Raw genomic sequence first — 14,766 nt, 5'->3', positions numbered from 1 at the left:
CTCTTATTTACGACGCAATGGCCAGACTGCACAAGACACACGTATCTCTATATAAATATCATATTACATTATATTTCATAGGTGAAGAGATCAAAAGATAGGTCTATATAAGATTTTTAAGAATTTCTTTAGCTTCATTTTGTTTGATATTTCAAGTGTTATGCTTAAGTTTAATCTGATATTTAATTTCGTGACCACCTTTTGTATTTATCTTATTTATTGATTGATTTATTATAAGTTAAGCAATAAATGATGTTTTTATATAAAATGCAAAAAAGAATCTGTTTATTCCTTTTAAAAATTTATGAAACAGATATAATATTTAGTTGTAAAAGTAATCAATGGGTGGATAATTAGTGTCACGTGAAAGAGAGAAGTGGAGATGTTTGAGAAGTATACAAAAGAGATTCGTTAAGACTTTTGAAAAAGTGAGAGCGACAGAGCAACTTAGTGAGGTGAGTTCCCAACACTTTTTTCTTTCTTTCATGCTCATTTACAGCTCAACTTTCCTTTTGTTATTGTTTTGTTTTTTTTTTTAATTTCAAAACACTTTTTTATGTAAAGACTGTATCATATATTCTCTGCATTGTATAAAGAGTGCTCTTTTGATCATCTTTATTCAATTTTAAAAGAATAACATTACGTGTTTCGAAATATGTTTTTTTTCACATTTATTTCATGTTTTACCTTATAAAAAATTACATATAATACTACTTTATTGTAATTTATATTCGTTGACTAATAAAATATGTTCTTCCTTGTCTTAAACTTTAAACTTACCCAGACATATGATATAAGACTATAAGTTTGAATAGTCGTAAAGAACAATCAAAGATAAGGCTTATATGTCGTAACTTATTAACATTCCTTTGTACGCTCAACATTACCTGTACGTAACTTATACGTCGTAATTATAATATTATGGTGGATGTGAACATAATAAATTCAAGAGAAAGATGAAAGAAAGAAATTTGATTGGGACATCGAAGATACGGAGCCAAAGGGATTTGATTCGAGATCTTCACTATGTCTGCCTAAAAATGGTTACCGTGTGCACCAACAAGTTTCACGATACTCTTAACATATTTGGCAAACAAATTTTGACCCTTTTTTTTGACAAAAACAAATTTTGACCCTTTGAAAATCGAAGAAACAACATGTACTTCAAATATGTTAATTGGCGTTAATCATTCATTATATATCTCTTTGATGATATTCATTTGAACTGCTATTTTCCCAGTAATTACTTCAAAGTGTACCTCATATACAATCGATCCAGTTATTATTTCCCTTTTATCTATCCTAGAAAATCAGTTGTTGGATGAAAAAAAAAAGAAGAAAATGAGATGTCACATTTATTGGTTTACTCACACCTTTTTGTTTGTCTTTCTCGCTTAAGTTAATCGTAGACTAATTATTTCAATAAATAGAAGTCCTAATTTAAGTGTGGATATTTGGCGAATCGATAGATCCGCATGAATTAGGACTAGTAATTGATATCGTTTTTAGTAAGAACTAATTTTATGTAATAGCGATTTCTATTTGTTATTTTCATTTTTAAGAGCGTCGATCTAACTTTCTCCTCAATGACATGCTTCAATAGGATTTCTAAGTGAGAGGTAAAGTAAGGAAAAGGCATCAGACCTTGCAGATACTCCAAGAGGCAAGGAATGATAAATCTTTCAGGATTGCCTAGAATAACCTTGAAGTACTGAACAGTGTGGACTTTTATTTCCGAGTAGGAGACAAGCTTACGACTCAAATCATCCAAGAGGAAGTGGATATGGTTCTTTAAATTCCTCTGGATCATCATTTTGTGGAAGAAAGCTGTATTTCTATCTCCCAGTTCAAGCCACTTTACTCTTGATCTCTGTCTCATAACTAGCTCAGTAACTAACTATTTGAGTAACTGAAAATAAACTTTGACCAAAAACAGTTTTAACTTTTTTTATCGTAATTTCTTACCTCTAATTTTATATTCTTAACTACTTTCTTACTTCGTTTAACCAAAAAAAAAAAAAAACTACTTTCTTACTTCGCTTTTATATTTTTAACTTAATGTTCCTACTAAAATTTCCTACTGTTTTGTATCACCTGATAAATGTGAGATTCAATGGAACATTGATCTTATTAGGGCCATCAATCGTCGTAAAGGGGACCTAGCTAGTGCTTCTCTATTTTGTGGTTCTGCAATTAAAACATACACATCAATAGTGATTTGTTCTTTTTGGTTTTTCTTTTTCATTGTCGACCTGAATTGAGAGTTTTGGAATGTACCTAATCGATCAAATTAAAAGTTTTGGAGCAAAGCTAAAACCCAAAGCCTCCTCCATCGACATAACACCATGGCCAATCGTTTTAAGAAAATATCGAAAGTATCTAAAAGAATATTAAATGCAATGTATTAAATCGTAATGTAGACTCTTATGATACTTTTGTGTTGGGATACACATCACATCTTTCTGTCCTCTAAATATTTATTTTTTAGAGGCCGCCAACATATAAATCTGTTTTCATATTAGGTGTTTGTGGAGTGTGTCTACGTTGTGTGGTCAAAATTTATCGGAGTTTAATAGAAGTGATGGGAGTACCAATAGTATCAGTGACATGCATAAAACTAACATTTTTCAGGAAAAAAATAGAACTATATTAAATTCGAAAGTTTACATACTATATACTGTATTTGTATTCACGACTTCAATCAGAATAAGTAAAAACAAAATTGGAGAAACGTAATAATATTTTTATCTAATCTCTATTGGAATCTGTAAAATAATATTTCATATGATACAAACCATAATGTTTCACAATTATATATTATAAAGAAAACACACCAAAAAGTCGAACTATTAAAATAAAACATATACACCATCTTATCATACGACAAAACATGGCATATGCTTTGTTTCCAAAGCTCAATTATAATTATAGTTTTATCATTATTGGCTAAACCTTGAGATGAAACCACTGATTTCGCTTTCCTACGAAAGAGATAATTAGGTTTGTTTCTGTAAATTAATATCGAATGAATTTGCACATTAATGGTTTTGTCGCAAGATAGACAAACAATTCCAAAGCCCACGTTCCTTGAACTCGTCTTTATCCTAATACACTTCTATTGGTGTCTCCTAATCTCCCATTGATTTAGACTTAGTTAATGAAACGAACTCTCAGTTCAACGAAATATCATATGGCTGCAGCCTGCAAGTATTGAGATTTTTGTAAGTTTGTTTCAGCCAGTGGAGATTCAACATCATATATGGGCAATTTTGTATTATGGGGCTGATTTGAATAAATAGCTTATTTATGGGCCCTTATTCGTTTTATCTTCGATATTTTTGGGTTTGATTTGCTCAAATTCTTTCGTCTAACGGCATCTCTGTTGGAGTGAATGATGTTGAGAGGTTTTAAAGCTGGGCTTGTGTGAGTGAGCTTCATACTTGAGATAATGGGCTTCAGGTCTAACAATTGCTTCAGCCCATTCCATATTCTGCTTGCCTTTGCTCTGTTTTTCAGGGGATGTCATTTTTCCATATTCTGTTTGCCTTTGCTCCATCATTTGGTATCAGAGCCGTGTGTTCTTTGATTTCTTAAACAAAGACCGATTCTGGTTGTTATGGTGAGTCAAAGCATCTATTCTATCCAGGACGAAAGTCTTTTTGTTGAAAGAGAAGAAAACCATGAGATCTATAGAGAGATCTATGGTGATCCCATCTTCGACATATATGATGAATATGTCATGGTTGTAGACTTCGTCTTCCGAGAAGGTGATTTCAAGAATCTGACAGGTGCAAAATCCGTTCGTGGAAAAATTGGGCGACATCACATTAATGTGAAAACCGAGCAAGATCAGATTTGTGCAGAGTTCGAGGTTTGTGCAGAAGTCGTGCAAAAGTCGGATCGTGCAAAATCCGGGTGGTTGCAGATCTGCGAAAAATTACAAGTTGGTGCAGATCCGGTTTGTGCAAAATCCGTGCAAAATCCGGTTCGTGCAAAAACAAAACATCCTCAGCAAGAAGATCCAAAACCAATGTGGAAAAACCGGTTGAAGAAAATTCCTGATGCAGCGAGATATTTGGAATATATCTAAATATATTTATTATTTTATATATTTAGATAATTACCATTTATTTGTATTTTAATATTTTAATAATTATCTTTTAGGATTTTTTAAGATATTCTAGAATTTCGAGATTTATTATAAATAGGTCGTTTAGGCTTTCTATTGTACTCAGTTTTTGATTTGATTAATTAAAGGAGTTTTCTTAAAGAGGTTTTGATAAACCACTGTGAAGAGTATTCACAAATCATAGTTTTCGGATATTCTCAGAATCAACGGATCTAGTTCTATCTCTATAAGCTTCCGCTCCATCATTTGGGATAACTGGATAAGAGAGCGACTAGAATTAGAAAACATTAATCTATTGACTCCGCCATTTATATCAAGTTCGGAGATTCTAATGCCAGTATTTGCAAAAAAAAATTCCTTAAAAAATTTCATAATATCGTCGTCTCACAATTCATACGAAGAGATACCAAGAAATAACGTATATGTACGTTGATCCAACACGTCATGAATAAACTACCTGACTTCTAGTTCTAGTGTGGAAAGCTTCGGGTCGTTAAGAAGGTTAAGAAGAGTGTGAGATCACGTGCAATGCACGAGTGTCAGTTAGTTATTAAATTGGCAATTAGCTGGGGTTTAATGTATGTACCGTTGAGTCGGTTTGTGATTGGTTCAAATATGAAAACCAACTCATTTGTTCATCGTATAGATGGATCGGATCGAAGATTACTCTCGCCGGTTTTGGGTGAAGTCGTAAAGTAATCTCTCGAAATAAACCGTCAACAATAATTTATAATTAGATAAATAAACACGTGGCATTTAAGTGGATAATATAAAGTCTCTAAACTCGTGGATATTCCACAGCTTCTTCCTCTCCTCTCGTTTATTATCCACAAAAAAAAAAACTCAATCACTCGAATATCTCTACTAAGCGACATGCCAATCATTATTTCTTTCTTTAAACCCAGGAGAAAAAAAAAATGATTTAACATCTAAATTTTAGAAAATTTGCGAAAGTTTTGTATCTTCTTCTTCTTCTGTTCATCGATTATTTCGCCTCTGCAATGGCGCTTCCACACACAGTCTCTTCACCTTCTTCGACTTCGTTATCTCCATCTCCTTCCTTCAAATCCAAGCCTCCGTTTCACTCGTCTCTACCACCGACCTTCGCCTTACGGAGTAGTAATCGCCGGCGGCTGTGTAAACTCAGCTCCTTCCGATGTTCATCATCATCATTCTCCGAGAAGCACCACAACAACGCGAACCCTAAGAAATCCGACGACGTCGTGGAGCTTCCTCTGTTCCCTCTCCCGCTCGTCCTCTTCCCAGGCGCAATCCTCCCTCTCCAGATCTTCGAGTTCCGTTACCGAATCATGATGCACACGCTCCTCCAATCCGATCTCCGATTCGGCGTCGTTTACTCCGATTCCGTCTCCGGATCCGCCGCCGAGGTCGGATGCGTCGGCGAGGTCGTTAAACACGAGCGGCTCGTCGACGATCGATTCTTCCTGATCTGCAAAGGACAGGAGCGATTCAGAGTCACGAATCTCGTCCGCAAGAAGCCTTACCTCGTCGCGGAGGTGACGTGGCTGGAGGATCGTCCTTCGGGGGAGGAGAATCTGGAGGCGTTGGCGAGCGAGGTGGAGATTCTGATGAAGGAGGTGATTCGATTGTCGAATAGATTGAACGGGAAAGCAGAGAAGGAAGTGCAGGATCTGAGGAGGAACCAGTTTCCGACGCCGTTTTCGTTTTTCGTCGGAAGCACTTTCGAAGGAGCGCCGAGAGAGCAGCAGGCGTTGCTGGAGCTGGAGGATACGGCGGCGAGATTAAAGAGGGAAAGAGAGACGTTGAGGAATACACTCAATTACTTGACTGCTGCTTCTGCTGTCAAAGATGTCTTCCCTTCCTCCTCTTAGTACACACTCTGTGTGTTGCTCTATTCTCTCTCGCCTTTGTCAGTGAGTGATTACATATACGAAATATCTTTATGAAAATCTGCGAACTTGCTAAACTGTAAGTAATGGTTGTAAATTATGGTGAGTATTAGATGTTTGGGATTTTGATATAGGATTACATGCAGCTATAAAACTTGATCATAAAAATGTCGTGCTTCTAGTTCTTCTTGAGTGGAAGCGTAGATTAGTCTGTAAAAAACTCTTGCATCGACTCCACAATTCTGGATAGACTGAGTTTTGATAAGCTCTGAGAGAGAGATGTTTGTTCACTGATCGGGGAATGTGGTCATACACAGAAATATTAGCTTAGGCCTTAGTCTCAGTTTCTTTGGGCATGTGAAACTATTGGAATTGGTTAAATTGCCTCTGGTGTAAGTGACTTGTGACTTGTGAGCGTTGTAGAACCCCTCATGTAGAAAAAAATGGAAACTTACAAATGGGTCTGAATCATCAGCTTGGGCCTAAAGATTGTCTCGGTGTTTTTTTTTTTTGTCGATCCATTGGATCAACGTTAGGCGGTGGATTGGAATCAGTTGCTGGTAACCGCTTTATAAAAAATACTAGCTAGATGCAACCAGAGCACCTTCCGTGGGAATTGGAGGAAGAGATACTCTCTCTGATTCCACCAAAATCTCTATCTCGATTTAGAAAAGTTTACCATGGTATCTTCATTTTTATTTATTTATAAATATATGTTTATTTATTTATATTTAGTAATTAGTTTACTTCGGTGCACATCTTCATTTTTGTTTTATTGTTAAAATTTCCTTATTTGGGCATTGCGAATGAGGCTCCAATAGAGATTAGCTCTCGTCCAAATCGTCCGTGTAACCCACCAGTTGTGTCGCACCAACATCTGCCGTGAAGCTGAAAGGTACTTCATCCACGTCCCCAGTAACAACACCATAAATATAAGATTTTGTCCTACGTGAGGTGACAAAGTAGAGACTGCTTATGTATCCAGTGGGATTAGACTTCGAGCAAGGCTTGTGTGTGCCCCTCAAAATCGTTATGTATCCGTGGATTTTCCCAAACGGTCAAACCTAACATATATCAAACAAAACAAAAACACCAACATATATGAATTAACCCGAATACAAAAAATACATACATAAAAAACGCATTTTTGACATAAACAATATAATTAATAACAATTTTCACATATTTACCAGAAAAAAGTTTCATACTTACGGAAAACATTTGAAAGCTCAATTTTTTATGTAGATTTATTTGTCTTCTATATGCAACAATACAATGCGTCAGTAGATAGTATATGATAAGATGATATCATCGGAATGAGACAAATTCACGATTTTATGACAATAGGTTTTAGTCAGGAGGTTTTATTTATTTATAGATGCATTGCAACGTGTTTTCAAAAATTCATATATCTCCACCTACAAGACCACCACAGAAAATAAATATTAATTAGATACAAGATTTTTTTTTTTTTTGGTTTAATGGATGCAAGAGTTTCGATCATATGATATAATATATATCTTAATGTCACGTATAATATATAATTCGATCATATGAGTTTTTAGCGCATATGCATCAGCTAATTTATATGCATTGGCTAATTGGCTGATTCTTTCTCAGGTATCGGAAAAATTGTTGTTGAAATATGGCTATCTTTGTATTTTGGCTAAATCATTCATTAGATTCACTTAGTCGAAACTATGTTTATTGAAAAAAAATCTATAAATATTGCTCAAAAATCTTACGCTTATTGCTCAAAAACTTCAGAAATATTACTATTATAAGAACTTTATAATATTTATATATACACACTGATAAAAGTTCTATCAAAATTGTAATTAAAAATGTCTCTAAAATTTGATTTCTGGTTTCAGTAAGAGTTGGGCCTATAGCTGGTTGGAATATGCACCGTGGTAGAAGTGTAGTTTTTTCCACTGTGTAAGGCATGTAAGTGCCTCTCATAGCCGTGATATAACCGTGGTAATGGTATCTTCCAAATGGTCCAAACTGCAAACATTTAAAAGGAATATTCAGAAAAAAGTTAAACACTTAACGTAACCTAAACCAACAGTATTAAACAAACAAAAACAAATAAGAAAATAACTCCACAGATAGCACAACCAAATAATAACAATCTTTTCGACTCACACTCACATAGTCACACAAGTACAGAGGTCGAGAGACGACATTTTCGAGAAAAATCTTAATGTCATGTCCTCTTGCCTTCAACTTCGCCCTCTCGCCTCTTTCCCGTTTCCTTCTCAAACTCTCGCCATTTCCCGCCACAAACCTCTTAACATAATTAAACCCTTTCTCAAAAAAAAAACAATTTAACATCATTGCAAAAGAAGTTAACATAATAGATAATATAATATTTTTAAGTTTTAGCATATTCAAAAAGAAGTATAACATATTGTAATCCAAAATATACCCGACAGTCGACAGACGTATAATCTCTTTGAAATTGAACTACCTTAATCTAAAATATCTTACTTTAAGAAGTTAGATATTTTTTTTTTTTTTTGAAGTTAGATAAATTGTAACGGAGCTTTGTAGTTATCGGTTAAAAGATATGAGAAGAGGCCGCCTTTTCACGTGTGTCTCGACCACAAATGTATTTCTGAAAAAGAGAGGAAAAGATTCAGTGAACTTTGTTTTGTCTTCTCTCGAGGAACCAGCTTCGGGACACGCACGTTTAGTCTGCGTGTACATATTAGCCGCCACATGACTGACTCTCACACACATACGTACTTGTATATTGCTATATTCCTCCACGTGCCACTTAAAAGGCCGAGAGAGCGGATAAGATAGAAAAAATTTTGGTGACTCCATGTACGAAAAGTATATATATATATATATATATATATTTCCATAGAATTTACGAATTAGATTAAATGAATTATCTGTTACACAAAATAAAATAGAAAAAGAATATATGATACTATTATATGTAGCTTAAGTGCCTAACTAAATGTCTTACCTGCAAATTCCTTAAGTTTGATATTAGATTATGTTTTATCCTATTACTTTTGTTTCAAAATACACAATGTGTGATATTTCAATACAAAATCAAATCAATATATTTTTTAAGTAAAAAGTATTATGGTTAGACAATTAGGTTTTAAAAATGAAAACAGAAAAATGAAGTTAGCTGAACTAATTTTTGTGTTGGCTCTTAATTGTTCTGCTCATTTCAACATTTGAAATCAAATAACCTCCTACTTTTCCACTATTTAAATTTTCATTTGTAGCTGTTTTATATCACGTAAAATCCATAATCTGAAGTGGAAAGCATTCACACCGTTCTTAACATTAGACAAAAAAAAACAAAAAACAAGAAGTATTCACACCGGTCCATTAATTCGTAGTGATATATATGTTTTATATTTCCCCAATCACGGACGACCTTATCCATATCTCTCTCTCTCTCTCTTTTTTCTTATTCGAAATCTCAAACTCGTCTCACACTCTCTCCTGGTTTTACGATCTTTGTTGCCAAAAAGAGAAGGGCCTCTCGAGACAAGTGTTAGAATTACAAACACAACACCAGCTTCCTCTTCTCGACACGACCCTCCGTCATGTCTGCGCCAGCTATGTCTTCTCCTTGCCACGTTTCATCACTCTCTTCCACTATATATACACACTTACACATCTCCTCATCTCTTTGCCTTACCACTCACCAAAAATCGTCACATAACAACTCATTCGAGCTGTCAACATCAGCATATGTCATCCATAGACCCAAAGGTAATGATGGTTGGTGCAAATAAGAAACAACGAACGGTCCAGGCCAGTTCGAGGAAAGGCTGTATGAGAGGAAAAGGTGGACCCGAGAACGCGTCTTGCACTTACAAAGGCGTTAGACAACGCACTTGGGGCAAATGGGTCGCTGAGATCCGTGAGCCTAACCGAGGAGCTCGTCTTTGGCTTGGTACTTTCGACACCTCCCGTGAGGCTGCCTTGGCTTATGATTCCGCAGCTCGTAAGCTCTATGGGCCCGAGGCTCACCTCAACCTCCCCGAGTCCAAAAGAAGTTACCCTGATACAGCGTCCTCTGGGAACACACCAAGCAGCAACACCGGTGGAAAAAGTGGCGACTCGGTCAATGAGGAATCGCCTTGTTCATCCAACGAGATGATGTCATCGTGGGGAACAGAGGAGATATCATGGCCGGAACATATGAACGTGGATTTGCCGGTAACGGATGATTCTTCAATATGGGAAGAAGCTACAATGTCGTTAGGGTTTCCATGGGTTCATGAAGGAGATGATGATATTTCTCGGTTTAATACTTGTATTTCCGGTGGCTATTCTAATTGGGATTCCTTTCATTCCCCACTTTAAGGTTTCACTGAACTCTTCTTAACGACTATTAAGACCTTATCATATACAATATACATACTCAGAATCGTCACTGTGTTCTAGGAATATGTGTAAATAATAAATAGACATCAGCTCTGTGTAATTATGTGCATCTACATGTGGTTTGCTGTAGTGTAAAAGCAGATTCTTACCACATCAAACACATGAAAAAAGACAGTTGTGTGTCACGAATGCAAAAGTGTGTCTTGTGGAAAATTAGAAGTGCAATGTATCTGTGTAATTAAAACGGGATATTACGTTTTGTGTGTAACGGTCAATGTGAAACTGCATATGTCTGTTTCCTGTGACTGTGGGCTAGACTATTTTTGCTTGTTTGTTGTGTTGTATCTTTATCTGTTTTGTTTGTTACCCGCGTGTCTTTAATACTGCATGCCAAGGTCAATCACACTATACATAAGCTGGCCCGTTATCGGCCCATATCTATGGTCTCCACCTAATAGTTGATGCAAACACAAATCTTGAATCCACATATCCCACTAACATATAAAATTTTGGTTTTCATTGCCAAACTAACTTATGCACTATGTCTCTGGTCATAAAAGGATACATAGTAGTAAGTTGTTTTTTTTGAATGAAGATGATGAATAAGATACGATATTTTCTGACATGCAAGGCGGCCTAGGAAAACCGATAAATAGAACTGGACCGGATTGGTGAAATCCTAGAGGTTTATTTTGATTATTTAATTTTTGGGATACAGAGCAACTGAAATCAGTGTAGTATATGGATATGATTTAGACTCGAGTTCAGTTATTCTGTCATATATATAATTTATTTGTTGTTTTTTTAAGTCAGCTTTTGACTTTTTGTCCAGTTGGTTTAAATTCAATTTCGAGATTTTGGATAGTTGGATATTAAATCAATTTTTTAGCACGTCCATTTCTTGATCAAATTTATCAGATCACTTTCTTTACTTCAATTCAGATGAACCGATCCAAATTGATCCCATATCCTGACAGTAATCATTAATGAAGACCATAAATGCAAATTATAACATTCTATTGATGATCGAAAAGGAAAAGAAAAACCACAAGAAAATGTAATAAAAATGGCACTAATATATCAGCCGAATATTTTATATATAGAGAAGTTCCAATCCAAGCTTCCCACATAGTCTGCATCATCATCGTCATCTTCACCAGTCACCACCATTCTCATGATTCATGAACAATGATGTCTCATCCACTCTTTTTTCTCCTCAAAAACCTTTCTTAGGTAATTAATATTAAGAAGAAATAAAAAAAAACTAAAAAAAAGGAAACAAAAAAGAAAAAAAGCAGACACAAAAAGTCATAAAACACAACGGCACACCATTGTTTCCCGTTTTAATTGGGTAATGGCATTTGTAATTATTAGCTGGAGAAAGACTCGAGTGGTCAAACATTGTCCGTTGACTGATGGAGCAGTGGAGCTGTGATGGACGATTTGATGGAGCCGCAAGAAACGGGTGCACGTTCGATACCATGCTCCGCGGAGGACTGGATCCCTGCCTTTTCTAGAGCTGCAAATTTCCTCTCCTCGCTCTTACCGTACAACACAAAGTAAAGTCCCGCTATGATCAACACAGCTCCAATAATCCTGCCATTCGAGAACCGCCACGTGGCAAAAAACAGTTAAAATCCTCGTTTCGCTCCTTCGAATAATTGTTTTGAAAAAAAAATCTTATAAAACCACCCTTATATATATGGTTTATTAATTTTACATACCCGCCCAAGTAAAACTCTTCGCCTAAAGCAATCGAAGCCATAATCGCAACGACCAAAGTCTGAACAGGTTGATAAACAGCAACGAAGACTGGGCCCCCTCTGTCAATACACCAAATTTGAACCGCAAACGCGATTCCAGACGCCACTATTCCCTGAAATTAACCCAACGTTCGTAAGGATCAAACTGACCAATTTAAAACAATAGGGCGTAATTGGAAAATCAAGAAATTAACTGTACAAGATGAGAGAAAGTAAAAAAAGACTAACGGCGTAGAGGATGGTAAAAAGCTCCCAGCCGGAGTGAAAAATCCAAGCCTGAGAATCTCTTTCACAGAAAGCAGCGATGATCAAGAACTGAATGATTCCAAAGAAACAAGTGTAAGACGTAACCGAGAGCCTCGCCGGATAAGATTTGAGAACCGGAGCTTGAAAAACGAGCCAACCGGACCATGAGAGACAGTGACCAATCAGGTAGATGCAACCAAGGGTCCAGTTTTTCGGCGCGGCGTTTCCTAACGGCGCTAATACGGCGGAGTTGGTGGTGAGGAGCTGAGTGTGGAGGTGGCTAGTCGGAGAGTAGATAGTGGGACCCTTGTAGAGAGTGATGACGGAAGCTCCGGCGACGCAAAGAGCTGTTCCTAAGACCTTGGAGATACCGTCTCTTCTGTTTATTCTAACTTTCTCAATCCTGTGATTGTTTTTAACATACACAACGTAACCAGTGTGTTACTATTATGATCGATCACATTATTATTAGTATAAATTTGAAATTTGATTGAAAATGCCATTTAATGTTGTCTACGTGTAATATCATCCACTTATGGTATAGGTTTCTTTCTTGTACGTTGAAAAGTCAAACGAACATTATTAAAGTAGTTCGTTATATCTCCCTAGCTGTCCATAAGTTTTAAATTATTTCTTGTCTCTCTTTTATGAAAATTAAAAGAGATGAGAACAAGAAGAGAGATGGATCGATGCCTGAGAAGAGCAGCCATGAGAAAGGTAATGGCGGGAACAGAGTTTTGCATGGAAGAAGCAAATGTTGGTGAAGTGTTGTCCAGTCCCAACAAGTAAAACCCTTGGTTCGCCGTTATTCTGTCGTGTAATAATACCATAACGAAAATCCATTAAGTAATAATCCAATTTTATTACTAGAAAAATTCAAAAGAGTGGAATAGAAATATAAATACCCGATGAGCGCCAAAAAGAAGAACTGGATGAGAAAGTTGAGAGTAATCGCTGGTCTCTCCTTCCTAATTACACACAATTATTGTTAACTAAATAAGTAAGTAAGTAATTAGTTTAATCACAACAAAGAGAAAGAAAATTAAATAGGGTTTTAGTTAAAAAGGTTACTTTTCGAGGAAGTAAGCGAAGGGAAGGAGAAGAAGCAAAGCGATGATGTTACGATAAACAGGGAAGACAAGTTTGCTGATTCCCATGTTAAGAGCAGCTCTCGAAACTACGTGGAATCCGGCGTAACCGAATTGCAACGTAAGCATCGCTATGTGAAGCTGAAGCTTCTCTGGAACTCCCCATAACGCTCTCCGGTTATCGGTGTTATCAGCCATTGGAACTGACCTTAATTTGAATCGACGAAGATGGAGAAAGAATGAGTGTGTTTGATTGAGGAAAAGGAGTGAAGTTGTGGAGATATAAATATAGGTAGATAGCTATCTCATTCCCCTCTTTGGCTGTGGGAACCACCACGCTTGAGAGTTTTAATATGGTATTCAATGTATTGCTATAAACTTATAACAGTGTTTAATATCGAAAGAACAAACAAATTGGATCTAGGTACGGATTTAGGTACATTAATGATTTTTTTCTTGTTGTTGATTCCGATCATTAAATCAAAATATATGACTTTGGTATATACTTGGATTTTTGAAGGCAGTCACTCCTTCACTATAATATTGAATTGGGAAATCGAAAATTATATTATTGTCTCGCTATTGTTTTATGAATCAAATAGGTTCACTGATGCAGATCATATCCCAAAGATGCGGCCTCAATAGCTAAAAAACAGAAATCAAAAGTCTCGCTATTGTTATTCATCTGATCAAGTAATTAAACGATAGTGTTTTTAGATTTTTAGATTAAAAACAAGATTTAATAATGGATATTGTAATTTGGTTTATTTGAGGTTAAGCGTTAGTTGTGCAATTTGCTACTCGAACTTCCCGGATTGCTTGTAATAATGGTTCGTCTACGAAGAGAGATCGACCAGCCTTACTAATATTCGATTTCTGTTGTTTAACTTAATTATTTGTCATCATCACTTTTGATGGACTCTTGGTTTAGCTATATGCATCCTCGTGTCTAAAACATTCCAAATTTTCATTATACATCAAACTGAATTGCCTTTGGCCGCAAACAAACAAATAATTCTGGTTGATTTCATGTTTTCTTCTAACTATATGAAATCAAGCTGTTAATATTTAAACCAAATTGATTAAACAAAAGGGCCCGCAATTTTAACTGTGTACTATTGTGTTTTTTTAAGAAAATAAAGAAGAGAGCTTAAAAATGTGTAAAGGGCAAAGGCTGTCTCCCACATTCTTTTATTTTCTGCCTGTTCTAGCTGACATGACAACCTTCACGCCACTACTCATTAACGCAACCATCATTACTCTTCTTAATTTTTTTATATCTAAAATTATTTTTAATCTGAAAA

The 14,766-nt window shown here is 35.8% G+C and overlaps 3 protein-coding genes across 3 annotated transcripts; 2 read left to right on the top strand and 1 right to left on the bottom strand.

Moving 5' to 3' along the window:
• Nucleotides 1-5,010: 5,010 nt before the first annotated feature.
• On the top strand, nucleotides 5,011-6,210 carry LOC18008372 (lon protease 2). Its single transcript, XM_006390238.2, has one exon. The coding sequence runs from the start codon at nucleotides 5,131-5,133 to the stop codon at nucleotides 5,980-5,982; it is 852 nt and encodes a 283-aa protein (XP_006390300.1). The 5' UTR covers nucleotides 5,011-5,130; the 3' UTR covers nucleotides 5,983-6,210.
• A 3,252-nt stretch (nucleotides 6,211-9,462) lies between these two features.
• LOC18008804 (dehydration-responsive element-binding protein 2D) lies at nucleotides 9,463-10,630 on the top strand. The gene has a single exon (XM_006390237.2). The coding sequence runs from the start codon at nucleotides 9,727-9,729 to the stop codon at nucleotides 10,342-10,344; it is 618 nt and encodes a 205-aa protein (XP_006390299.1). The 5' UTR covers nucleotides 9,463-9,726; the 3' UTR covers nucleotides 10,345-10,630.
• A 733-nt stretch (nucleotides 10,631-11,363) lies between these two features.
• LOC18008500 (protein WALLS ARE THIN 1) lies at nucleotides 11,364-13,711 on the bottom strand. Its single transcript, XM_006390236.2, has 6 exons — nucleotides 13,446-13,711; nucleotides 13,280-13,342; nucleotides 13,068-13,184; nucleotides 12,357-12,777; nucleotides 12,090-12,241; nucleotides 11,364-11,961 (listed from the first exon to the last, which is right to left on the bottom strand). The coding sequence occupies exons 1-6, from the start codon at nucleotides 13,658-13,660 to the stop codon at nucleotides 11,760-11,762; spliced, it is 1,170 nt and encodes a 389-aa protein (XP_006390298.1). The 5' UTR covers nucleotides 13,661-13,711; the 3' UTR covers nucleotides 11,364-11,759.
• Nucleotides 13,712-14,766: the final 1,055 nt, after the last annotated feature.

The sequence above is a fragment of the Eutrema salsugineum genome, unplaced genomic scaffold (assembly GCF_000478725.1).
Source record: "Eutrema salsugineum unplaced genomic scaffold, Eutsalg1_0 scaffold_9, whole genome shotgun sequence".
In the NCBI taxonomy this organism is placed as follows: domain Eukaryota; kingdom Viridiplantae; phylum Streptophyta; class Magnoliopsida; order Brassicales; family Brassicaceae; genus Eutrema; species Eutrema salsugineum.
The sequence above is the reverse complement of the archived record's forward strand: the minus strand, read 5'-3'. Positions and strand labels throughout refer to the sequence as shown.

Coding starts and splice junctions, on each gene's coding strand:
- LOC18008372 (XM_006390238.2), top strand. CDS start 5,131: ATGGCGCTTCCACACACAGTCTCTTCACCTTCTTCGACTTCGTTATCT.
- LOC18008500 (XM_006390236.2), bottom strand. CDS start 13,660: ATGGCTGATAACACCGATAACCGGAGAGCGTTATGGGGAGTTCCAGAG. Junction 13,343..13,445: donor TTCGCTTACTTCCTCGAAAA/GTAACCTTTTTA, acceptor GTGTGTAATTAG/GAAGGAGAGACCAGCGATTA. Junction 12,242..12,356: donor TTTTTACCATCCTCTACGCC/GTTAGTCTTTTT, acceptor GGTTAATTTCAG/GGAATAGTGGCGTCTGGAAT.
- LOC18008804 (XM_006390237.2), top strand. CDS start 9,727: ATGTCATCCATAGACCCAAAGGTAATGATGGTTGGTGCAAATAAGAAA.